Source organism: Camelus ferus, chromosome 18, assembly GCF_009834535.1.
Source record: "Camelus ferus isolate YT-003-E chromosome 18, BCGSAC_Cfer_1.0, whole genome shotgun sequence".
Lineage (NCBI taxonomy): Eukaryota > Metazoa > Chordata > Mammalia > Artiodactyla > Camelidae > Camelus > Camelus ferus.
The window spans coordinates 15975128-16001129 of record NC_045713.1 but is presented as its reverse complement, the minus strand read 5'-3'; the positions used below and the strand labels follow the sequence as shown (position 1 = coordinate 16001129).

Here is a 26002-nt window from a genome sequence, read left to right as displayed (position 1 = left end):
TCTCTGCACCTCTGTGAGTAGCTAGCTGTAACCCAGTGTTTGATCATGTGGCCTCTAGAGCAAGACTGTCTGAGGAGACGATCCTGGCTCCCATTCATAAGCTGTGTGACCCTGGGCAGGTGCCTTGACATCTCTGAGCCTTGGTTGCCTCATCTCTAAAAGGGCAGACAAACCTTCCCCAGGGGTTAGTGTGAGGATGCTGTCAAGGTAGTGCCCATGAACGTGTCTGCTGTCTGGTGAGGTGTGTTCAGTAAGTGTCAAATTACCATGATGACTCAGCTGTCACCCCCAGGTGACAGGTGGAGAGACTGAGGCGTCTTAAGGGTGAGGTGCTTGCCTGGGATGGTCCAAGCAGTAAGTGGCCTAACAGGACTTGGAACCCACGCTTGTCTGACCACAAGCTCCCACTGAGCTGTCCTTTGTTCTCCAGCAGGACTGCCAGGTCCCTGGGGCTGGCTGTCCCCTCACCCCGGGTCCCTTCTGGTGCTGGGCTTCAGCTGGAATAATGGGCAGGCCAGGGAGGAGTCCAGAAGTCACTTTCCTTGAACCTGCCCCACCCAGCCAGTGAGGGGGCTGGTTTGGGAGCTGGCCTTGCCCTGAGGTGGGGCCGGGCTGAGCCCCAAGGGAACAAAGTCCCCCACCTGACCCACCCTGCAGGTTCCCAGTCGTGGCCCAAACCGTCATGGGTTAAATATTTGGGTTGAGACTCACCACGTCTGACTGGTGAGGCCAGGCTGAGGGTGAGTGGCTGGGGTAGGGCTGAGGGGCAGAAGTGCTCACAGTCCCCATGGGGTCTGCCCAGCCAGGGTTGTGGGTGATGGGGGTCGGCCCATGACCTGGCAGCCTTCCCCCTTCTCACCCAGATCCTCCATCAACAGTCTCCTTTTCTGAGCTTTCCTGGACACTCCACTAAATACCAGCTTTCTCCACTGCAGGACTTCTCAGAGCCTTTACTGGCTCATGAATGTATTGAGGGGTTGGGTTTTCCTAACCACCTTGACTGACAAAGCCTTCATTTCAGGAGTAATTTACAGGACTGGGGTTCCTGGGACCCCACTTTGAGAAAGACTCCCTCTTTGGTTGACTTTGCAGAGGGTGTGGCCCGGGTCTTGTTCCCTAAGACTCCCCTCCTTCCCACGTCCCCTCCCCCAGTTCCTGTGTGTCCAGGCCTGGCACATGGCAGATGCTCAGCCAAGTTTTGGGACATGGTTGGACAGACTCATAGCTTCTGTTTGCTGGCCTGTTTCTGCACCCCTCTCCAACTCCCCCAACACCAGTATACCTGCAATGTTGGCCCTGAAACCCTGGAGGGTTCAATTATAAAATTTATAGCAGGAATAATACAGCTTCTTGGGTCATGCTCTGGAGATCCAGATTCAGAGGGTCTGGGTTAGGGTTTGGGAACCTGAATGTTTCACGTCACAATAGGTAGGTCCCAGGCCTTGATTTGAGGAGTTCCACTCTGAAGAGCTGGTGGCCTCTTCTGCTTAAGGGTCAAGAGCCCTGCCCTGGCCCACCCAAGGGACATGCATAGGACCTGCCTCTTCTGTGGCCTCTCCTCATTGGAGCCTTCTGCCCACAAACCCCAGACTCCTCTTCATCCTTCAGAACCCAGGCACCACCACCTCCTCCAGGAAGCCTTCGTTGACCACCCTTATCCTCACCCAGTCAGTCAGGATGCTCCCCTGGTCATGCCTACCTCAGTCTCATGACTATTTCTGTAAATGCTGTTTTCCTCCCAGTCTGGGGATGAACTCTCAGAGGGCAAGGCTGTGTCTGTGTGCAGTACTGGGCCTGGCACACAGTAAGTGCTTGCGTGTGGGTGGAATGATACTTCTGGGTGCTTAGCTGCTCAGGACCCACTGTGGAATCAGGTATAAAAGGATCTTTGATGGAGACTGGGGTTACTGACTGCTAATCTTGACCATCGCTGGCTGGCTATGTGACATTGGCCAAGTTGCTTTCCCTCTCTGGTCTTTGTGTCTTCCTTTGTTTAAAAAAAAAAGAACAGTCAGAGTTGGACAATGATCAGTAAGTCTCCTTAAACAACTCTAATCATGAACTTTTGTGAGATTTACCAGGTGCCTGGCTCTGTGCCTGCATAACCTCACTCCCATTCCCAACCCCCTACTGGGAAAGGTGCAGTTATTCTGTCTGACAGAGGGAAGCTGAGGCACAGAGAGGGACAGCAGCTTGGCCAAGTCTCACAGCCAGAACCCACATCTGGTTCCAGAGCCAAGGTCTTCACTCCCACAGTAGCATTTGCCAGAGTGGTCTGTGATGTGATTTCTATGGGTAGGGAGGAGCGATGCTGACAGATATGACCGGAGAGAACACGGAAAGACCAAGTGAGAAAGCTGTTCTGATTTCAGGTCTCTCTCAGAGAGGTCTTAGCACCCAGGAGGTCTTAGCTTGGTGTTAGCTCCACTCTAAGTTGGCTGCAGTACGTGCCAAGCTCTGCTTTTAAGCAGGAGAGGGCAGGGCTCTGGCTCAACATGTGCAGATGGCCGAGTGTCCAGCTAGAACTTAATGCTGCCATTTTATTTCCATGGAATTTATATTGACAATTACCTCCACTGATGGCAAGGGCTTCTGGATTTCTGTTTGCAAAGGGGAGAGCAAGTTCCCCTTTTTAGTAAATTAATTAAATATAAAGAGTAGTAGACTGAAAGAAAAGTATCAGATATTTCATAACAATGGTGTTTGCATAAAACCTTGTACCTGAATGCTCATAGCAGCCTGATTCATAATGGCCCAAAGGTGGAAACAACCCAGCTGTCCGTCAGTGGATAACTGGATAAAGAAAATGTGGAATATCCACACCATGGAATATTACACAGCCGTAAAGAGGAATGAAGCACTGAGACTCGCTACAACATGGATGACCGTCAAAAACATTATGTTAAGTGAAAGAAGTTAGACACAAAAGGCCTCGTATTATATGATTCCGTTTCCATGAAACGTCCAGAACAGGCAAATCCATAGAGACAGAAAGCAGATTCCTGGTTATAGGGGCTGCTGGGAGGGGAAATGGGGAGTGAGTGCTAAAGGGTACATACGAGGTTTCTTCCTGAGGTTAAGAAAATATTCTGGAGTTACATAGTGAGGATGGTTATACAACCTTGTGAATATGCTAAACACCATTGAATTATACACTTTAAAAGAGTGAGTTTGGGGGAGTGTGTAGAGCTCAGTGACAGAGCGTGTGCTTAGCATGTGCAAGGTCCTGGGTTCAATCCCCAGTGCCTCCATTAGAAAAAAATTCTAAAAGAAAAAAAGGGTGAATTTTATGATATGTGAGTTACATCTTATTAAGTGAGCTCTGCCAACATAGCAAAATAGAAGCATTAGGGTGATGGCCAGAGTAGGGGCTGATTTCCCTACCACGTGCTGCATCGTTTCTGGGAATTTAGTTACATCACCTGGAGGGAAGCCAAGCTCCATCCGAGGCTCCCCGGGCAGCTCCTGCTCCGAGCTGGGGCTGCAGACAGCCTGGGAGGCTGGCCCCCCCTGCCCTCCAGGCCCTCGGCTCACCTCCCCTCTTCTGCCAGCAGCATCTCTAACAAGGAGTTGTCAGAGCTGATCGAGCAGCTGCAGAAGAATGCCGACCAGGTGGAGAGGAACATTGTGGACACAGAAGGCCAAGATGCAGAGCGTGAGTGCCCCCACCTCCCACCCCGGTGCTCCCTGTGCTGCCAGCCCCACTCAGGACCCCCTCTGGATCTCTCCTGGGTGTGATTCTGCCCCAGGGGACCTGTGGTCACATCTGGAGACGTTTTTAGCCATCACAGTGCAGTAGAGGAGCATCCCATGGTGGAGGCCAGGGAGGCTGCTACACACCCTCCAGTGCACAGAATGGCCCCACACACGGAATGACCTGGCCCCAAATGTCAGAGGTAGAGGTAGAGACGCACTGAAGAGAGGAGCCTCATGATTGCCGTTAACACCAGCTCCTCCACCCCGGGCACTAAGCTCCTGCAGTTTATGGGCCCATCTGGAGGAGAGCCAGTCTCAGGAACCAGGCCCTGGTTAGGATCCCAGCTTTGCCACCGACTGTGTGACCTTGAGCAAGTCACCACACCTTTCTGTGCCGGTGATTCCCTCTGAAAGGGTAAGAGTGATCGTCCCTATCTCCTGGGCAGCCGTAAAGATTGGATGAGATTTTGCAGATGCAGCACAGGACTCAATATTATCAGCATCCTTACTTCTTTTTTTTAACATTTTTTATTGATTTATAATCATTTTATAATGTTGTGTCAAATTCCAGCATCCTAACTCCTCATACCACTGCCACTGCTTGGATGTGGGCTGGGCACAACACTTTCCTCTCTCTGTGCCTCAGTTTCCCCTCCTGTAAAATGGGGATGACAACCGCTCTGAGCCCGTAGGTTCCCTGGGGACTCTGCTCCATGCACGACAATGGAGCTGAGCTCACACCTGCATGGTGCTAAGATGACCACCTCCTCTTTAAACCCTCCACCAGCCAGTGCAGTTGAGTTTTTACCTTTTTTGTAGCTGGAGAAACTGAGGTTTAGAGAGGTCCAGGGTGACCATGTCAGGGATAGAGCTGGTCCTCAAGCCATCCCAGAGGTAGGGGTACTAGATTTAGGAAATAAGAATACAGGATATCCAGTTAAATTTGAGTTTCAGAACACAAATACTTTTTTTTTTTTGGTCTAAGTATGTCCCGTGTACTATTTGGGTTATACTTATATTACAGTATTATCTGTTGTTTACCTGAAATTTGAATTTGACTGGGCGGTCTGTATTTCATCTGCATTCCTACCTGGGGTGACAGAGAAGCAGGTCCAGAGGAGTCAGGTGCTGAGGGTGGACAGGTCACAAGGGAGATCAAGATCCAGCTGAACCCAGTGATGTCCCGGGGTCCCAGCCATGGCTGCCCCTCCTCTGACCACCCAGGTCCACCCACCCGAGGGCCAGTCCACAGACAGCCCGGAGGCTGGAGGGATGGGGGTGGGTTGCGGATGGCACAGCTGGGGGGGAGGTCAGAAGTGGGGGTGTGGGGAGGGGAAAGGCAAGAGGGGACCCTGCTCCCTGCAAGGGCCCCCTCCCCTGCCCCCACTTCCCACCTTTCTTTCCAGCTTCAGTGGCATCTTTCCCTCCCCCTCCGCCAGCTCCTCTGGTGATTTTCTATGTCCCCTCTCATGGCTTCAGTGGTGGCGTGTGCTTTCCTAAATGAAAACAGCTTTTCACTGTGGTGGGGTGTGTCCTAATAAAAGTAATATGTGTTCCTTACAAACATTTCGGGACCAAAAAACAAGTATAAAGAAGCAAATTAAGATCGAGTATTAATTCCACCATCAGAACTATCATCACTGAACATTCGGTGCATTTCTGACCTTTTCTCGTGTGTGTGTGTGTGTGTGTGTGTGTGTGTGTGTGTGCGCACGCACGCGCACGCCTGTGAATAGGGTTCAGCCCTCTCGTTTTATTTGCTTAGAGTAGTGACTCAAAGTAACAAAGATGTCTTTGGGAGATAATTTTGAACTGTTTTTTTTTTCTAATTCACATCAACAAAACTTGACAAAAGAAACCACGCTTTGAAGCCTGCATGGGCTAATCTTTCTGTCTTTTCTCTTCCTTCCTTCCTTCCTTTTTTCAGAAGAAAACATCATTATTAATTTTATTACCCAAAAGTTCTCTTGAATTTTCCTATTTTTTTTAAACTGAAGTGAGATTCACATAACATGAACTTAGGTAGGTCCTGGGTTCAATCCCCAGTATCTCCATTAAATAAGCAAACAAACAAACCTTATTACCTCCCCCTGCAAGAAAAAAGTACAAAGCTTCTCTATACAAGGTCTATGGAAAGCATCCAGATTTTAAGAGTTCACCCCTGTGAGTTTTTGCATCAGTGGGTACCCATGGAACCACAACTTGGGTGAAGACAGAGGACATTTCCAATCCGTATTCCCCAGAGCTACCACTGTGCTGACCACCGTCCCCGTTGGTCCGTCTGGGCTGGACTCCGGAACACCTACACGCCCCTCTCGGCTGCTTGTTCTCTCGTCTCGGCTGGAGAGCGCTCGCTCTCCCACACAGCACCTGCACCTGCATGGGTCAGGAGATGATTAATTTACTCCCTCCTTTTGCACAATTAATCTTTGACACCATAACTGCCCAGCAGAGCTTCAGATCAGCCAGTGCTGATGGAGCCGATAAAATTCCACCCAAGCCGAGAACCATGACATTTTGTTGTACTTTTTTTCCCTGGCCAGACTCACCCGGAGTGGGGTAATGGTCCAGCACAGGTGGCCTGCAGACACATGGGCCTCGCCTCCAAGCCCCTCAGGGTGCTAGGCCCCCTCCCCGCCCAGCCCTCCCGGAGGGAGCCCAGGAAGGTCGGACTGGATGCCTTCTCTTCCCCTGAGAGACGGTACCAGGCACCGCATACCTCCGTTCACTTTTTTTCTTTCGCTACTTCTTCCTCCTTTCTTCCTTTCTCTGTTTTAACAGCTTTATTGAGGCATGTTCTACGGATCAGGAAAAAACCCCTCAAGTGCGCAGCGCAGCATTTTTACTACCTTCACGAGTGGCACAGCCGTGTCCATGTCGGTTTCGGAACATTTTCGTTCCCTCGCAGGATCTCCTGTGGCCATTTACCGCAGATTCCCCCCCGACCCCCGCCAAGCCCCTGGCAACCACCCATCCGCCTTCTGTCTGTGGACTGGCTCCCATAAATGAATCCCACATGGCATGGCCTTCCCGTCCGGCTCCTCTCACTTGCGTGGTTTCGAGGCTCATCCCTGACGGAGCCAGTCTGTGCTCCCTTCTTCTCACTGCCGAGGGAGAGTCCTCAGGTCACCTGAAAGCCTCTTCAAAGCAGGAGTTTCTCTTATTCCCATTGCAGAGATGGGGATTCTGAGACCCAGCGAGGGCAGGGGACTGGCCTCACTAGGCCCCCCGTGTGACCTCCGGTCTGTGCTCAGTCCAGTCTCTGACTTGTGCCCCCTGGGCCCGGGGTCCCGGCACAGTGCCCGGCCGCACTCCCTGAATGTGGACTAAGTGAATTAATAGGCTGTCTCCACTGCCAACTCACCACTCTTCCCTAAATAAGCAGAAACCCTGGACTCATCAGCGACTTATCAACGGTACCTTGCGGACACCCCCCACTTTGTTCATTCTCGCCATTTCTGTTGGCGACACCCCAGCCTGGCCCACCCTCAGCTTTCACCAGGGCCCTGTCACAACCACTGAGTGTCGTCCCAGCTCTACTCTCTTGCCAGCAGAGCTCCTAGAGGAATCTCCTCTAAGGATAGGTGGGGCCTTGTCTCTGCCCTCCAGCCATTCTTTGCTCTGGCCCTGCTCCGCTTTCTCTCCCACTTCCTCCCCCAACACTTCTAGCCTCAATCACTGGCCTCAGTCTCAGCTGTCCTTTCATGCCACAGGGCCTTTGCACAGGCTATTCCCTCTGCCTAGAACACTCTTCCCTTTCTTCTTTTATTCTTGGCCTCAGAGGGTGATGAGCCCTGGTGCTAAAGCCAGTCCCCCTCATTCCCCCTCTGCTGTGTCTCCTTGTAAACACCAGCTTGTATGAACTTGCAGTCACCCTTATGAGGTTTATCTGTCAACCTGCCTTTCTGTGGGGTCCCCACTGGGCTAGGGGGCAGGGCCATGTCTCTCTGTCCATAAGGAGGCCCTTAAGGAGAGGCTGGGCCTGGCCAAGGGAGCCCCTCTCTGACCCCTATCCTCCTGCCCCTCCCATCCCAGCAGTGCCCGCTGAGTCCCTGCTTACTGTCCCCCTCCCCTTTGTGACTCTCACAGGACCTGGCCCGGCTGCAGGAGGGCCAGCAGCCGGAGCACCGGGATGTGGCCCTGCAGAAGGTGTCAGACTCGGAGAAGCTGCTGTATGTGCTGGAGGCGGACGCGGCCATCGCCAAGCACATGAAGCACCCCCAGGGGGACATGATCGCCGAAGAGTAGGTCCAGAGGGAGCTGCGCAGGGCCGGGGCAGCAGGGCTGCAGCCACTCAGCAATCAGAAACCGAGTCAGGGAGAGGGCTGACTGAATTCCAGCACCTACTAAACACTTCCCATCATCCTCACGACAACCCATTCTGCAGTCCAGGAAACTGAGGCTCAGAGCCCTGGTGTCCACTGTTCTGGTCAGAGTGCGGCCGCCACAGCCCCTGCCTGCCGCGCTGCCTAACCTCCTGGCCTGTGAACATGCTGCCCCCTGGCCTGCTGCCCACCTGGCTCCCCAAGCTTGTGGCTCTCGCCTCAGCTCAGGTGTGCAGAAACCGCTGTCCCTGACACAGCCCACAGCACCCAATGGTCCTTCTGGACGGTGGGCTCAGAGAGCAACAGATATGCCTGTTTCTTCTGGAACCTTCTATGGTTCTGGGCACAGAGTAGGCCCTCAGGAAACATTGATAGGGAAGGCAGGATGAAGGAAAGTGGACAGGAGCAAGGTGGGAGTGACTGCCTGGAACCCAAGGCCACTGTGAACCTGTCCTTCCAGACCACCGAGCAGAAAGCTGAGGCCGGGGGTTGGGGTGGGAGGCCCCTCCTTGGGTTGTAGGCAGTGCCCACATCAACCAGCCCCGCTAACCAGGGTGGCTGCTCTCCTCACTCAGCATCCGTCAGCTGAGGGAACGTGTGACCAACCTCCGTGTGAAACACAAGCAGATCTACAACCTGGCAGTGAAGGAGGTGGACCCACAGGTCAACTGGGAGGCGCTGGTGGAGGAAAAGCTGGTACAGCCCAGGTTCATCTGGGAGGGGGCTGCATGTGGGCCGGGAGACCCTCACCATTTAACAGGTGCCACAGTCCTGCTGGGGAGGGAGTCGTGTTCCCAGTGTTTACCAATGTTTGTGTCGATAAGATGAGCAAGACTCAGAAAGGTGCGGCAGCTAGCCCAGGGTCACACAGCAGAAGTGGTGGCAACTGGGAGCCTCCCGGGATCATTGAGGTCCTAGCAGGCTGGAGGGAGCGGCCAGATTTCTGGCTGGCTGCTGCCCTTCCTGTGCCTTCGCTAGCCTGTCTCCACCATGGAGAAGCCTGGCTACTAGTGTGACCCTAAGCAAGTGACTCCCCTGGCTGGTTTCTGTTTCCCCAACTGTGAAATGGAAACGGCAACTGTGAGAGCCTCTGAGGTGGCTGTGGGATAAAACAAGATGAGATGTGGCAGGAGAGGTGACAGCCTGTCCTCGAGTCCCTCCAGGGCCACTCCGCTCACTCCTCGGCCGGTGCTGTGAGGTGGGAAGCCAAGGCTCACGGGGGACGGGGTACCAGTGGGCTGTGAGTCCTGAGCCCCCGGCCCACCCTGTGCGCGTGTGGTCTCTCCACGCGCCACGCCAGGACAAGCTGAGCAGCCAGGGCTTTGGGACGGACCTGCCGCTGGTGGACCACCAGGTGGAGCAGCACAACATCTTCCACAATGAGGTCAAGGCCATTGGGCCCCACCTGGCCAAGGATGGAGGCAAGGTGTGTGCATGGCAGGTGGAGGGGATCCCTGGGAGGAGGGCCTTCCACCTGCGGCCCCTGCCCTAACCCATGCCCCCCACTCCACCCTCAGGAGCAGAACAGCGAACTCCAGGCCAAGTACCAGAAGCTGCTGGTGAGACGCCCCTGGGAATGGGATGGGGGGATGGGGAGCCCGGCAGTGGGGACAGGAAGCATGTGCTGTAAACATTTCAAACAGCACGGAGGGAGGAGGGTGGGTCTAGCTCAGTGGTAGAGTGCCTACTAGGTATGCAGGAAGCCCTGGGTTCAATCCCCAGCACCTCCATTAAAATAACTAACTAAATAAATCTAATTACCTCCCCCCAGAAAACAAAAATAAGCAAACAAACAGGACGGAGGGAGGTGAAGTGGGAAGAGGTGGTACCCCGAGCCCCTGCCTGAGAGGGGTCCCCGATTGCCCTGTGCTCATGGAAAACCCCAAAAGACCCAAAGGACACAGCTCATCCTATAGTTTGCTTCCTAATTCTTTATTGAGCACCTACTGTGTGTCGAGTATGATGCATGTGCTTAACAGGCAAAAGTTTTCTGTTTCCCTTTTCAAAACCTTCCAAGAAGATCTTCTTTTTAAAACTGCACAAAGGATGCACAGATGCCTCCTTGTGGGCCTTGCAGACACCTCAGCCATGAGAGTCGGGTGCCAACGGTAGGATTGTGAGGAGGCTCTGCAGCCAGGCTGCCTCCACTCCTTTGGTGGGGAGACCTTGCACGCAAGCTCCTCATCTGCAAAATGGAGTTAGTTCGAATCCCTGGCTCATAGGAGTGCTTTGAAGACTGCAGGAGTTAGTACTGGAGAAGTCCCAGCACAGTCCTGGCACGTGGATGCCCATGTATGTGTTAGCTGCTGTTCTCATTTGCAGAGTGAAACACAGACAGCCCTCCTCCCACCTCTCCCTGCCTGGCTTCTTCTCAGATGTAAAGCAGTAGTTTGCTACCGTCCTCCCAGCCGGCTGTGCAATGACATGTTAAAGACAGAAGTGGAGGCATAGCTGCTGGCATTTATGGAACACCAGGCTTGGGCCCTGTGAGATTAGTGCTGTCATTAGCCCCCTTTTGCAGATGGGTAAACTGAGGCTCCACAAAAATGTTTCAGTTCTGTGAGGGTTTTGTCTGTGCTGCTCACTGCTGTATTTGCAGTGCCTGGAGCCACGCCCAGCACTTAGTAGGTGCTCAGTAAATGTTTGCTGAGTGAATGGAGGGGTTCCGGGCAGTCAGCCGACTTATCCAGGGGAGTCCAGCTGAGCAGGAGGCTGCAGCCCTGTCCTCGCCCCATCCGCAGGCGGCGTCCCAGGCGCGGCAGGAGCACCTGAGCTCGCTGCAGGACTACATGCAGCGCTGCACCAACGAGCTGTACTGGCTGGACCAGCAGGCCCGGGGCCGCATGCAGTACGACTGGAGCGACCACAACCTCGACTACCCCAGCCGCCGGCGGCAGTACGAGGTAGGCGCTGGGCTCTGCGGGCCCAGGCGGGGGTGCCGGTGGGAAGCCTGAGGCTGCCAGGCTGGGCTCTGAGCCTCTCCACCACCCCAACCCTGCAGAATTTCATCAACCGGAACCTGGAGGCCAAAGAAGAGAGAATCAACAAGCTGCACAGCGAGGGTGACCAGCTGCTTGCAGCCGAGCATCCCGGGAGGAACTCCATTGAGGTGTGTGAGCCTGGGAGGGGCTGCCTCCTTCAGGCTGGCCTCAGGGTAGCCTCTGCTGTGGGCCGCTTGCACCTGGGCAGCCCCCCACCAAGGTGGGGGGTCCTTCATTCTGTGTCTGTTTGTCCGTCTTTCCATCTTGCCGTCTCCTCTTGCTGTGCCTCCTCTCATTACCTTGATCTTTTGCCATGTCCTGCCCTCGGCCCCTAGACTTCTGAAGCCCATGCGGTGCCCATATTAGTTTGCTATTGTTGCTGTAACAAGTGACCACAAACATGGTGGCTTTAAACAACAAGAAGTTATTCTCTCTTGGTTTTGGAGGCCAGAAGTTGGAAACCAAGGTGTTGGCAGGCTTGCTTCCTCCGAAGGCTCCAGGGGAGAATCCTTCCTTGTCCTTTCTTTGCTTCTTGCTGGCAAGCCTTGGCGTTCCCTGGTTTGGAGCTGCATCATTCCTATATCTGCCTGTGTTTTCACGTGATCTTCTCACCTGGGTGTCATCTCTTCTTCGAAGAATATCAAACATTGGATTTAGGGTCCACCCTAAATCCAGGATGATTTCCTCTAGAGATCCTTAACCAACTACATCGGCAAAGACTCTATGTCCAAATAAAGTCTGTGTTCTGGTGGCCATGAATTTGGGGAGTGCCTTTGTGAGAATTTTTTTAAAGCACCACTTTGGGCAGACACAGCCCCTACTTATCCCTTGTGCAGTGCACAACCTGAGCACCCGTACACAGCAGCACTTCTTGGCTCCTCAGCACGTTCTCCTCTCTCCTCCTCCCACTCGTGGGCAGGAGCTGACTGTCTCTGTGGTGGCCACACCCAGGCAGAAGCCAGCTGCCCCTCTCCTCTACCCTTTTTTGGTCTGGAATCCTGCCATCTCTCCCCTGGTGTCTCAGGTACCTGGCCAGCAGCAATCTGCCCCCTTTCTCCTGTCAGGCTCACATGGAGGCAGTGCACGCAGACTGGAAGGAGTATCTGAACCTGCTTATCTGTGAGGAGAGCCACCTGAAGTATATGGAAGACTACCACCAGGTAACTGTTAGTCCAGAGCGCCACTTGTGGGAGCACTCAGTGTCTATTTGGCTCATTTGTGGCCTTGGTGCCACTTCCTCCAGGAGCCTTGCAGGGCTGCATCCCCAGGCCTTGCAGTGTCTATGTTTCAAGTAGTGTGCATGGGCACCCCAAGCTTGCCGAGCCCTTGTCCGCCTTCCCTAGGGGCTGGAGCTAGAGAGTCTGACTCACCAGGATAGCACAGGCCCAGGAATAGGTGTGTGGGGTTTTAATTTTGGTAAAATATATATATAATTTACCATTTTATCCATTTTTAAGTGTTCAATCCAGTGGCATTCATTACATTCACAGTGTTGTGCAACCATCACCACTGTCTTTCCAAAACTTTTTCATCACCCCAAATAGAAACACTGTATCCACTAAACAATGGCTCCTCATTCCAACCCCTGGTAACCTCTAACATACTGGGGATTTGAACCCAGGAGCTCTACCCTCCCTTCTGCTTTCTGTTTCTTCGGATTTGCCTCTTCTAGATATTTCATAGATGTGCAGTCACATGGTACGTGGCCTTTTGTGTCTGGCTCTTTCACTGAACCTGATGTTTTTGAGGTTCATCGTTTTGTAGCATGAACCAAAACTTCATTCCTTTTCTTGGCTGAATAATATTCCATCATGCACATGGACCATACTGTTTATCCCTTCCCCTGTTGATGGATACCGTGTTGTTTCCACCAGAATGTATGTTTTTAACAAGAGGTCCGCACATTAGTCTTACGAGTATGTCGTGTGGGGGCACCTGAACTCAGATGACACTAATGGAACTAACTCCTGTTTGGGTGTCTCAGCCCCACTGGGGAGCTGGCTTAAAGCCATAGCCAGGCATCCTAGTGGTTTCCTGTCCGTAATAAGGCCACCTGGTCTCCCCTAGTTCCACAAAGACGTGAAGGACGCCCAGGAGCTGCTGCGCAAGGTGGACTCGGACCTGAACCAGAAGTACAGCCCTGACTTCAAAGACCGATACCAGATTGAATTGCTGCTGCGGGAGCTGGATGTGAGTGGTGCCCAGGCAGGGCCCTGCCCAGCTCCCTACCTGCCGACCGGGCACTGCCTCCTGCCCCAGGAAGGTCTCACCTAGGCGCTCTTCTCCGCATTCAGGACCAAGAGAAGGCTCTGGACAAGTATGAGCATGTGGTGCGGGGCCTGCAGAAGCGAGGGCAGCAGGTGGTGCCCCTCAAGTACCGCCGGGAGACGCCACTGCAACCCATCCCCGTGGAGGCCCTCTGTGACTTTGAGGGTGACCAGGTGAGCCACTGCCCAGACGCCCCAGGTGCCCCAGGCAGGCTGAGCCCAGGTCTGCCTCTTCTCATGTCACTGAAAGGCTTTAGGGGTGGCATGGCTATATGTAGGGACTTGAATGTTTTCAGGAACCTGTGTTCATCTCTGTCATTGGGGTCACTCTCTGCCAACCCCCCGCACCACCCCAACTGCGACCCTGGCCTGTTCTGCCAGTTTAGCAGCCCCAGTCATTCCAGCAGAACTCCCAGTGGAGGTTCTCACTGGCCCACTCTGAGTCACATGTCCATCCCAAGAAGTCAGGGAAGGAAGGGATAAGAGCACACGGGACTGCAGGGTGTGGGGGTGCACCCAAAGGGAAATCCAGGCAGGTGCTGGGCCGGCAGCCCCAACACATGTTCCCTTGGTGTTGCCCCATCTTGGGAAGGGTCTAGGAGACAGGCTAAGACTCCCCAGGTCTCAGAGTGAGAGGCAGGGATGAGACTGTACTGGGCCCCTGGCCACTGACCGGGGCAGGTTTCTCTGTGCGTTCTGACTGGCCTGTCCCCTTGCCAGGGCCTGATCTCTCGGGGCTACAGCTACACCCTGCAGAGGAACAACGGGGACAGCTGGGAGCTCACGGACAGCGCAGGGAACAAGCTGACTGCCCCAGCCGTCTGCTTCATGATCCCCCCCACTGACCCCGAGGCCCTGGCTCTGGCCGACAGGTACAGTGTTGGCTGGCCCCACTACCTTGACCCCCCATCTCAGCCTCAGGGTGCCACTAACACCCCACAGCTGCAGATCCCATTGGCCAGGCTGATGTGTGGTGTGTAAGCACAGTTCAGAGAGTAGTTCCTCTGCCAGTGCCTCTGGGCCTTTGCACATGCTGCTCCCTCTACCCGGACACCTACCCACTGCCTTACAGGCTCAGGCCTCTTGGCTTGAAGACCCAGCCCAGGTGTCACCTCTCCTTTGAAGCCTTCCCTGACTGCACCCTCATCCCCCACGCTGGCTCCAGGGAAAGGGCTGCTGGCTCCAGGGAAAGGGGTGCTGCCTCTTGGCTCTCAAGCACCTTCTCCCACCTCTTGTGCTGCTCTCATTAGGGTGCTTTGTGTCTGTGTCAGTCTCACTGGGCAGACGCTCTTTAGGATTTACTATTTCCAGGGCCTTGTTCAGTACCTGGTGCAAAGCAAGTATCCAAGAACTCTTTCTGAATGAGTGATTCAAGGAATTCCTTCATTTATTTATTCAGCAAATATGTGTTGAGCATCTTCTCTGTACTCCCTCAGAGGTAACATCTTGGTGGAGAAAACAAAGGAGTAAACAAGATAATTTTAGATAGTAAGATTTGCTATGAAGTGGAGAGAGAGACACACAGAAAGGAAGGAGGGAAGGGAGGGTCCACTGAACCCAGGAGCAAGGACAGACCAGGGTTTGAGTAAACCCTTCCCATGTGTCATTTTCACTTTCCGACACATTTTGATGAGCCGCCTGACTCCCTGGGGCTGTCTGTCCAGCCACCCTGGGCCCTGCAGCCGTGGGTGGTGGGGGCATGGGCTGCCCCGGGTCCCCAGCCCGTTTTTGCTGTCACAGCCTGGGCAGCCAGTACCAGAGCCTGCGGCAGAAGGCGGCCGGGAGCAGAAGCGCACTCCAGCAGCGGCATGAGGTGCTGAAGGCAGAGAGCCTTGGAGGTGGGTGCCCGGCCCACTGCCCAAGGCTTTGGGGAGGGGCCAGGCCCAGGGTCTGTGCTGCAGATGGGATGGCAGGGGTTGGGGAGGCCGAGCTGGCCTCAGTGGCCCCTTCCCTGGCCTCACGCCCCACCACTGCCACCTGATTGTGATTTCCCTCTGGCAGATGCCTCCGACCTCCAGGGGCGGCAGCTGCTGGCTGCTTTGGACAAGGTGGCCAGCGACCTGGACCGGCAGGAGAAGGCCATCACGGGGCTCCTGCGGCCACCGCTGGAGCAGGGCCGGGCCGTGCAGGACAGTGCCGAGCGGGCCAAGCACCTCAAGGTACTGCCGGGCTGGGGGCACGGGCTGGCCCACTGGCTCTCAGGGGCCCCTGCTTGACAGGGACCACCTACCGCATGTATCAGGTAGGCCAAGTCATAGGGTAAGGGGGCTGTTTTAGGCCGAGGATTAAGGAGGTGCCTGAGGCCTGGCACCCCCCACAGACACATCCCCAGGGGAAAGGGCTGGTGGAGCTGAGGCCGCCTCTGCCCAGCTTGTCGCCGTGGGCTCGTGGCAGTGCTGACAACAGCAGTGAGTGCGCCCGAGGACCTCAGCACCAATCCAAGAGGCCACGGTGCAGGGCGGCTCACAGGCTCTGGAGCTGCAGAGCCGTCTCACTGGCCACTTGACCGTAGACACACTGTTTAAGCCCAGTCCTCAGTTTCTTCAGTGAAATAGGCTGGTCCCCACTCGCGGGGCGTCAGGATGGGGTGAGTTGAGGCACATGATGCCATCTACTGCTCACCTGTTTCAAGTTTCCTGAGTCCTCCATATCCTCTGTGGTGAGCACGACCGTTCCTGGTTTACAGAAGAGGAACGGGGCTTGGAGGAAGTGCCATGGCCTTGATGGGGCCACATCAGGGCCATTAGGGGCCAAGTCAGGGCCCAGAGGACACCTGGTACAGGGGTGGGGGCGTGACTGGGCCCCATGTCCCCTCCTAAGCTGCTTGGAGTCCTACCTACTTCATAAGGTCACCCCCAGAGATGAAAAAATCATCCATGTAAAGTAGTGGGAGCAGTAAATGCTTGATGATTCCCTATTAGTTTTCATGGCTCATAAGTCACCACCCCCTACATCAGAATTCCCTGGGATGCTCATTACAAATGCAGGCTCCTGGCTGGCTCCCCTGAGCCCTAGTTAGGCTCCCTGGGGAGGAGGTCCCTGGGGGGAGGCAGGCTGACGGCTGTGTTCAATGCGAGGGGCTCTGATCCCCACAGAACATCACCAACGAGCTGCTGCGGATCGAGCCCGAGAAGGCACGCAGCACAGCCGAGGGCGAGGCGTTCGTGCGGGCCCTCCCGGACGGCGGCAGCGCGGCCCTGCTGAGGACGCGGGTGGAGGACACACACCGCAGATATGAGCACCTGGTGCAGCTGCTGGACGCGGCCCAGGAAAAGTGGGTGCAGCGGGCAGCAGGGAGGCCTGGTGGGTCCAGGGCCAGGTCCCCCCCCAACTGCTGACCTGTGTCCTCAGGGTCGACATTGCCAACCGTCTGGAGAAGAGCCTGCAGCAGGGCCGGGAGGTGCTGGCCATGTACGAGAACCAGCTGGCCCAGGACGACACGGTGCCCGAGAGTGGCCGTGCCCTGGACAGCAAAAGGCAGGAGCTGGCGGTAGGTCTGGGGATCCTGGGCCTTGGGAGCTTTCTCTGAGCTGGGCATGGGCCCCGGACACCCCTAACCCCCACCTCTGGACAGTTGAGAGGCCCGAGGCCCAGGGCAGCAAGTCCCTCCAGGTTTGGAGTCCCAGCTGTGCCGGGGTTTGGGTGGCCTGTGGAAATCAGGTGCTAGTTTCTTCAAGTCAAATATCCACATAATCCCTCCAGACTCCCAGTATCTCTGGGTGAGCAGATCTGGCCACCGGGGCCCGCACGCCCACGGGGCAGGTCAGCCGGGTGGAGGAGCCTCTGCCCCAGCCCAGCAGGTGCTGTCTTCACAGCTGCCACTGGGCCCGCTCCAGGCACCGGAGTCTGTGAGCCTGAGGGAGGCCCCTTATTCACGCCCCATCTCACAAAACCCCGCCACGTGCTGAGAGCCTCACCTCAGAGCCCAGGAAGTGGGCTCCGAAAACAGAGCCTTCGCCGAGGCCACTCTGGGCCCGGGCCAGGTGTCACAGGCACATGCTGCCCGCCGCAGGGTTTTAGAAGTTAGATTCCACATATGAGTGATATGATAGGGTATTTTTCTTTCTCTTTCTGGCTTCCTTCACTTAGAATGATGAACAAAACAGAAACAGACTTGCAGATGTAGTAAACAATCGTATGGTCACCAGGGAAGGGATAAATTTGGGAGTTTGAGATTTACAAATGTTAGCCACTATATATAAAAATAGATTTTTAAAAAGAGTTTCTGCTGTATAGCACAGGGAACTATATTCAATATCTTGTAATAACCTTCAAAGAAAAAAATATGAAAACGAATATATGTATGTACCTGCATGACTGGGACACTGCTGTACAGCAGAAATGGACACATTGTCACTGATGGTACTTCAATTAAAAGAAAAAAAAGTTTTTCTGGGGTATTGTTTATCACAATGAAATGGAAATTGCAGAGATGACCGTAGGTTCGAGGAGAAACTCAGGGGCAAAGCCCCTGTGCCTGCTCAGTCTTCCCACCCTCTCAGAGCTGGCAGCCCCAAGCGCCCTGAGGGGCCACGCATCCGGGGGAGGGGGTGGTCACGCGTCCTGGTCCCTGGAGCTCTGGCCACAGCACCCGCCGTCTGCCTCTCTGCCCCGGCAGGCCATGGCCTCCGAGCTGCAGACCCAGAAGGCCCTCCTCGGGGAGGTGGAGCAGAACCTGCAGGCGGCCAAGCAGTGCTCCAGCTCGCTGGCCAGCCGCTTCCAGGAGCACTGCCCGGACCTGGAGCGCCAGGAGGCCGAGGTGCACAAGCTGGGCCAGCGCTTTAACAACCTCTGCCAGCAGGTTGAGCTCAGGTGAGGGCGCCGCGGTGGGGGCGGTGGCCTTGGCTCAGCTGGTCTGCCTTAAAGCACCAGAGTGGGACCTGTGCAAACACTACCAAAGGCTGTGTTTTCTAAATAATTTCCCCTTTTCGAAAAAAGCAATACATGTACAAAGTATGAAACTCAGGTGATAGTGACCAGCCCCCCAACCAAGACAGGCACTGTTCCCAGTCCCTGTGTCTCTCTCCAAAAAGGTTCTGTATAAGCGAATGACAACATGCCACGTTTTGCTGTATTTTCCCTGTCGTTTATTTTGCCGGCCTCATGAGACACTAACTGTTCCCTCCTACCCTTCTGTTTCCTGGGAGGGTTTCCGTAGACTTGATATTGCTTCCTTAAATCTTTGTAGAATTCACCTTCTGGGACTGCAGTTTGTTTGTTTGTTTGTTTTTTGTGAGGAGGTTTGTAACTACCAATTCAACCTCTGTAAGAGATATTGGACTATTTGAGTCATCTCATTCTTGAGTCAACTTCAGAAATCTGTGTCTTTCAAGGGCACATCGTCCTCATCAAATAGTTGAGTTTAATTGGCATAAAATTGTTCGTAATGTTCTCTTACGCTTTAACGTCCGCAGAAGCTGAGGGGAGGTCCTCTCCCTCATTCCTGACGTTATGTCTTCTTTTGTTGTATTTGTTTATTCTTTTCTCCCCTGATCATTCTGTCTGAGGTTTATCGATTTATTGACTGTTTCAAAGAACCAGCTCTGGTGTCAGTGACCTCCCTCCTGTCTCCCTGTTTGCTGTTCTGGTGACATCTGCTCAGTGTCATTCCCTACTCTTGCTTAGTTTTAGTTTCTCTTTGCTCGTCTTCTTCTTCCTAAAGGTAGAATCCTAGATTGTTGGTTTGAGAGCTTCCTTTTTGCTAGCCTAAGCACTTAGGTTATTTCCCACTAAGCACTGCTTCACTAAGATACAAATGTGATGGTTTTATTTTTGGTGAGTTCAGATTTCCTCGCCTCCCTTGTGATGTCTCCTTGGCCCTGTGGGTTATTTAGGTTCTAGAACACACAGTGGGCAGCCCCGCGAGTCAGCACATGTGGCCCTCCCTGCCCTTACAGCGGCCGTGCAGTGTTCCAACTCCACAGTCCATCATTTACCTAACTACTCCGTTTCCAGTGACTGGTTAGGCTATTTCTAGTTAAATTACATTTGGTTTCCTGACCCATCCCTCCCCGCTGTTAAAAAATGAGCACAGGTGATTTCTTCAAAAAAGGATGGCGAGCAGCTTTCAGCGAGGCGTCCACTCCCCCATGCCGAGGCCTGACCGGCTTTGTCCCCGCAGGGCCCGGAGCCTGCAGAGTGCCCAGGCTGCCCACGGTGACTTCCGCAGCAGCCGCGACCGCCTGCTCCAGTTCCTGTCCCGCATCCCCAGCTACGAGCCCCAGGAGACAGACAGCCTCGGCCAGATGGAGACCAAGCTCAACAACCAGAAGGTAAGACGGCTGCTTCCACGTTTGTGGGTGGTGGCTGGGGCCGGGCAGCGGTCTGGCAGGGCTGCGTCCTCGCTGGCAGGCTCCCAGCACCTGAGTCTCTGAGAGCAAGGACAGTGTCTCCCTCACCTCTCCCGCCTCTGTGTCCAGCACAGAGTGGACATTCCACACTGGCTAAATCAGCAAAAGCTACAGAAACACAAGAGGAGCCCTCATGGGGAAAAACTCCATTTCCAAAGCCCCACGTCTTGGCTCCCCACAAGGCAGCAGGGCCCTGGGGGGAAAGACGAGGAACAGGAAACCCAATAGCCTAGGCTCAGATCCCGCTGCCACCCCTACCGCCCGTGTGCCCAGGGGCCAGTCTCTGAGCCTCGCTTTCCTCATTTATAAACTGGAGCTAAGGTGGTGCTTACCTCACAGGATTAAGTGGGATAATCTAAGATACTGGAATGGTGCGTGACATTTCAAAGCACTCAATAAACATTAGTTTCCTGGCAGAGATAATTATCCTTCTTGGCCCTTCTTCTCAGGGCCTTAGAATTGCCTTTCGTAACAGACAAATGCTACAAAAGTGTCAGCAAGGAAGCCATTCATTATACCTTGTGCTACAGAAGAGTAATTTCAGACTTCAAGGAATCCAGCTACTCTATCAAGGTTTTTTTTGGGGGGTTAAGTTTTTTATTTTTAACGTCTGTGTTGTCTTACAGAACCTGCTAGATGAAATAGCAAGAAGGGAACAGGAAGTCCAGCAAGTCCATGCCCACTCGCAGCAGTACCAGCAGGCCGTCAAGGTGAGAGCTGCACGGCAGGGCCTCCTCCCCCAGCCCAGCCCCCTCAGGCGCGGCTGGCGGCCCCCAAACTGGGAAAGTGAAGGCACTAGGCATCGAGTACCATGAAAGGGCTTTCTACTGTTTGAATGAAGCAGTAACTGGGGGCATTTATCCTAAAGGAAAAAAGACAAAAGAAGAAGAGTGTGGGATAAACAAAGGCATAGTAAAACAGCATTATTTACACTAGCAAAACAGACAAACTAGAACGAACTTAAATTCCGACAGCAGAGGAACAGCTAGCTAAATTATCATCCAAGCACTTGATGGATGGTAAAGTCCCCAAACTGATGCACAGGAGGGCTAGGAGGGGGCAACGTGAGAAAAGGCTTACCGTACAGAATTAATAGAAGAAAGCAGAATGTCACATTCTCTAGGCCAGGGAAGGCCTGGAGGGAGCACTTTTTGGGGATGGAGGGAGACTGCACCTACTTTTTCTTGTCTCACATGTTGTTTGGGGACGTAGCTCTGTCGTGTTGATGTAGCGATGGTTCTCAAAACTTCCTGGCAGTCAGAACAGGGTGCCGCTGAGTGGGAGACCTTTGCAGTCAGCTGGAAAGGGTGTAAAAACATTTTGGTCTCAACAGCTCTTGTGTGCCCTCTGTCATGTCTCTCTCACCCAGGACTACGAGTTAGAAGCAGAGAAACTAAGGTCCCTTATCGACTTAGAGAATGGAAGGAGCAGCCACGTGAGCAAGAGGGCCAGGCTCCAATCCCCTGCCACCAAAGTGAGGGAAGAGGTGAGCTCCACGCACCAGGCCTTCTTGGAGCGCCCCGCTCCAGAGCTCAGCATGCAGGCCTCAGAGGCAATACACAATAGGGAAACGGGGCCAAGAGCCCTACTGGATGCGAAGAGGTCCGATAAGAGAGGCTAATGAACTTATTCTGGGGCAGTGACACGGATGTGCCTCGAAAGAGCATGCTGGGGTTATCTGTGCCAGAGCCCCAGACGGGAGGCTCCCCTTTCCCCTGTGAAGCACGCAGGGACGCACGGAGGGCCGACGTTACCAGTTCCTTCTGTACATGAGCGCATTAAGGCTCAGACAGAGACCTGCTCAAGGTCACTGGGGATTCAAACTTCTGACTCTAAATCCAGTTTTTGATCTAGTAGGTGAGGCCGCAGTAGAACTCCAGGTAGGAAGGGGCAAGAACCATACCCTCTGTCCTCAAATGCCAGACTTTCCAAACACCATCCAGCTGACTTCCCGCACAGCCTGCTGACTCCTGGCTGCTCTCCTGCAGGAAGCGGCACTTGCCGCCAAGTTCACTGAAGTTAATGCCATCAGCAGACAGAGGCTGCAGAATCTGGAGTTTGCGCTGAATCTCCTGAGACAGGTAATGGATCTTAGGAAGGAATACTACTCAAACGTGTTCCAACAGGTGGGAAGTAACTCATTCTGCCTCAAACAGCCTGTGAAGCAGGGGGCGTGTGCCCTGCTAACAGGGCTGGGCAGCCCTGGGTGCCCACGCTCCTACTGACATGAGTCTCACCCACGTGTCCCGTCCTACAAGAATTTGCCGAGTACCTAGTAAAAGGTAACTTATTTTTAAAAGTCTGTAACATTTATGACAGCACCCTAATAGTAAGAAACTGGAAGCAACTCCGTGTTCATCAGCAGTGGGTGCCTACCTAGGCCAGGGTCCGTCCACACGATGGAAAAGGATGGAGCCGCCACACGACAGGGCGGCACCCTCTGCACCGCCACGGATTCTCCTAAGTGCAAGGACCAGGGTGCAGAGCAGGGACCACTGTTAGTGCAGAAAAAATAAATGTATTGCCTGTAAAAATATGTGTCTCACAGATGACAGGTGTCCTGTAGGAACAGGACCAGGGGTGACAGACGGCCTTTGTTTCACACTCTTCTGTGGTTTTAAAATATTTCCCCAAATGCAGTTAAACGAGTTGTTCACTGGAGCCTCAGACTCCAGTGAACCTGGCACTGAGGGAGCCCCTTGAGGGTCTCAGGACAACCATTCCAACCTGTCCGCAGGTGGCCAGGTGGGAGCAGGCCGCGCGAGTCCAGCTAACCATGCACTGTCTTCCCCTTCCCAGCAGCCGGAGGCAGGTGTGAGCCGCGAGGCCCTGCCCGGGAGCAAGCAGGGCTCGGGAGCGGAGGAGACGTGGAAGATTCAGAAGGAGCTGGATGAGGAGACCGAGCGGAGACAGCAGCTGGAGAACGAGGTCGAGAGCGCCCGGGAGGAGATCCGGGCTCTGCAGAACCAGAGCCCCCAGGAAGCGGTGGTGAGGAAGGAGGTGCTCAAGAGGGTGCCAGACCCCGCTCTGGAGGAGAGCTTCCAGCAGACGCAGCGGACCCTGGCGGAGGAGCAGCACAAGAACCGGCTGCTGCAGGAGGAGCTGGAGGCACTGCAGCTGCGGCTGCGCGGCCTGGAGCAGGAGGCCAGGGACGGCGGGCAGGAATACGTGGTCAAGGAGGTTCTGCGCATTGCGCCGGACCGAGCCCAGGCCGACGAGGTCCTGAGGCTGAGGGAGGAGCTGGAGGAGCTGCGGCGGCAGAAGGGCACCCGGGAGGCTGAGGCCCTCCTCCTGCAGCAGCGCATCGCGGCCGTGGCCGAGGAGAAGAACCGGGCGCAGGAGAAGGTCACGGAGAAGGAGGTGGTGAAGCTGCAGAACGACCCCCAGCTGGAGGCGGAGTACCAGCAGCTGCAGGAGGCCCAGCAGCGGGAGAACCAGCTCAGGGAGAAGCAGGAGGAGGAGCTGAGCTTCCTCCAGGACAAGCTGAAGAGGCTGGAGAAGGAGCGGGCCATGGCCGAGGGCAAGATCACCGTCAAGGAGGTGCTCAAGGTGGAAAAGGACGTGGCAACTGAGAGGGAGGTGGGCGACCTCCAACGCCAGTACGAGGATGAGGCCGCCAAGATTCGCGCCAACCAGAGGGAGAAGACGGAGCTGCTCCGAAAGATCTGGGCATTGGAGGAGGAAAACGCCAAAGTGGTCGTGCAGGAGAAAGTGCGGGAGATCATCCGGCCAGACCCCAAGGTGGAGAGCGAGGTGGCCAACCTCCGCCTGGAGCTGGTCGAGCAGGAACGCAAGTACCGGAGGGCCGAGGAGCAGCTGAAGAGCTACCAGAGCGAGCTGGAGGCGCTCCGGAGGCGGGGCCCCCAGGTGGAAGTCAAGGAGGTGACCAAGGAAGTCATCAAGTACAAGACTGACCCCGAGATGGAGAAAGAGCTTCAGAGACTCAGGGAGGAGATTGTCGACAAGACCAGGCTCATCGAGAGGTGCGACCTGGAGATCTACCAGCTGAAGCAAGAGATCCAGTCCCTGAAAGACACCAAACCGCAGGTGCAGACCAAGGAGGTGGTCCAGGAGATCGTGCAGTTCCAGGAAGACCCCCAAACCAAAGAGGAGGTGGAGTCTTTGAGGGCCCGGCTGTCAGAGGAACAGAAGAAGCAAGTGGACCTGAAGAGGGAGAGGGCGTCCCAAGAGGAGAAAATCAAACAGAAGGAGGAGGAGCTTTCCCAGGTGAAGGAGAAGGTGGTCCAACAGGAGGTTGTCAGGTACGAGGAGGAGCCAGGCCTGCGGGCTGACGTGAGCGCCTTCACCGAGAGCATCGATGCCGAGCTGCGGCAGATTGACAGCCTCCGCGGGGAGCTGCGGCGGCTACAGCGCCGGCGCGCCGAGCTGGAGCAGCAGCTGCAGGAGCTGGAGCGCGAGCGGCAGGCGCGCAGGGAGGCCGAGCTGGAGGTGCAGCGCCTGAAGCAGCGGCTGGCCCAGCTGGAGGAGGAGGGCGGGGAGGCCCGGGAGAAGGTGACCCTCAAGCAGAAGGTGGTGCTGCAGCAGGACCCCCAGCAGGCCCGGGAGCACGCCCTGCTGTCCCTGCAGCTGGAGGAGGAGCGGCACCGGCGGCAGGTCCTGGAGAGCGAGCTGGAGACCCTGAGGAGGAAGCTGGAGCAGCTGGAGAAGATGGAGGTCAAGGAGAAGGTGGTCTTCTCCGAGAGCGTCCAGGTGGAGAGAGGGGACACCGAGCAGGAGATCCAGAAGCTCAGGAGCAGCCTGGAGGAGGAGAGCCGGAGCAAGCGGGAGCTGGACGCAGAGGTGAGCCGGCTGGAGGCGAAGCTGTCGGAGCTGGAGTTCTCCAACTCCAAGTCGTCCAAGGAACTGGACTTCCTCAGGGAAGAAAACCACAAACTGCAGCTGGAGCGGCAGAGCCTGCAGCTGGAGACCCACAGGCTGCAGTCGGAAATCGAGATGGCGGCGGTGGAGACTCGGGACCTGTGGAGTGTGACGGGGTCGGCGGTGGACCCCGGGGCGCAGCTCGACTCCAGGCTGTGGTCCCTGGAGCGGGAGCTGGACGACCTCAGGAGGCTCTCCAGAGACAAAGACCTGGAGATCGACGAGCTGCAGAGGCGCCTGGGCTCCGTGGCCGTCAAGCGGGAGCAGAGGGAGAACCACCTGCGGCGCTCCATTGTGGTCATCGACCCCGACTCGGGCCGCGAGCTGTCCCCGGGGGAGGCCCACCGGGCTGGCCTCATCGACTGGAACATGTTTGTGAAACTCAGGAGCCAGGAGTGCGACTGGGAGGAAATCTCGGTCAAGGGTCCCACCGGGGAGTCCTCTGTGATCCACGACAGGAAGTCTGGCAAGAAGTTCTCCATCGAAGAGGCCCTGCAGAATGGAAGGCTGAGCCCTGCCCAGTACGACCGCTACGTCAACAAGGACATGTCCATCCAGGAGCTGGCCGTCCTGGTGTCTGGACAGAAGTAGGCACGGCCCTGCCCTCAGCTTCCTGGAAGCAGACGCCGGCTCTCTCCTGCCCAGCAACCTCCTTGGTGTCTCCTCTCCCTGGCCCCATGCAGAGCCCAGCACATCCCCCCCTCCCCAGCTGTCAAGCTGCTCAGAGCACAGCTCACACGGGCCAAACCATCATCTGACCCAGTGAGTGACCTGCATCCTCCTCTGATGATTCAAACCCGTGGTGCCCCTCTCTTTTCTCCCTTTTCCCACACACTCCCATCAGCAGACTCTGTGACACCTGGAAGCGACTGAAAACTGCAAAAGCACAAGACAACAGGGGCAGACAGGCCCGCCCCATGCAGCACTGGCCTTCGCGCCCAGCGGGGGAAACTTGAGGGCAGACAGGCCTCCCCTCCACAACTTTCCCTTCAGCAGTGCTGGCCCCCAGGGCTGCCAACCTGCGTGCATGCCCCTCTGGGATGCTAGCTGCGCTGACTTTTCCATCCGAGGCCTCCAGGTGAGACAGATCTTGGCTCTACAGCGTGTGGACCTGGTGCTCGGGTGAAGCCTAACCATCAAGCCAGACTGTCCCAAGAAAACGCGCCATCAGAAGTCTGTCCGTGGTTCTGAAATTACTCTCCTAGTGGGCAGTGTTGTTGTTAGTCTTAGCTTCGGTGCCTAAGTCCTGCTTACTATCTCACTGGCGTTTGGTAGACTCCACACTTGATTTTTCATCAAATGAATTTTGGGCTCTCTATATCTCATGTATTATGTAAGAAAATGGCAAGCAATAGGGAACTATTTATAGGGCGAAAATAAACACCTGGTGGCTTGATTCTAATTTCATGTTGTGTTTCTGCCTCTTTTGCATGTGAGGCTTATTCCCCAAACCCCTCCTGGCTTTCAGCCAAAATGGATGCACCCCACATACCAGCTCCTAAGGG

The 26002-nt window shown here is 55.1% G+C and overlaps 1 protein-coding gene across 1 annotated transcript in view; it reads left to right on the top strand.

The window, feature by feature from the left end:
- Positions 1-25899, top strand: part of PPL (periplakin) — an 87632-nt gene extending 61733 nt beyond the window's left edge. Inside the window, 22 exon segments of the mRNA XM_032460300.1 lie at positions 3552-3639; positions 3641-3655; positions 7786-7940; positions 8597-8717; positions 9322-9447; positions 9539-9580; positions 10763-10924; positions 11023-11130; positions 12067-12162; positions 13070-13192; positions 13297-13443; positions 13990-14141; positions 15010-15107; positions 15271-15428; positions 16365-16543; positions 16621-16759; positions 17888-18081; positions 19391-19541; positions 20246-20329; positions 20989-21105; positions 21608-21700; positions 22419-25899. Of these exon segments, the coding sequence (XP_032316191.1) occupies positions 3552-3639; positions 3641-3655; positions 7786-7940; positions 8597-8717; positions 9322-9447; positions 9539-9580; positions 10763-10924; positions 11023-11130; positions 12067-12162; positions 13070-13192; positions 13297-13443; positions 13990-14141; positions 15010-15107; positions 15271-15428; positions 16365-16543; positions 16621-16759; positions 17888-18081; positions 19391-19541; positions 20246-20329; positions 20989-21105; positions 21608-21700; positions 22419-25088 (5218 nt within the window). The 3' untranslated portion in view covers positions 25089-25899.
- The last annotated feature ends 103 nt before the right edge of the window (positions 25900-26002 follow it).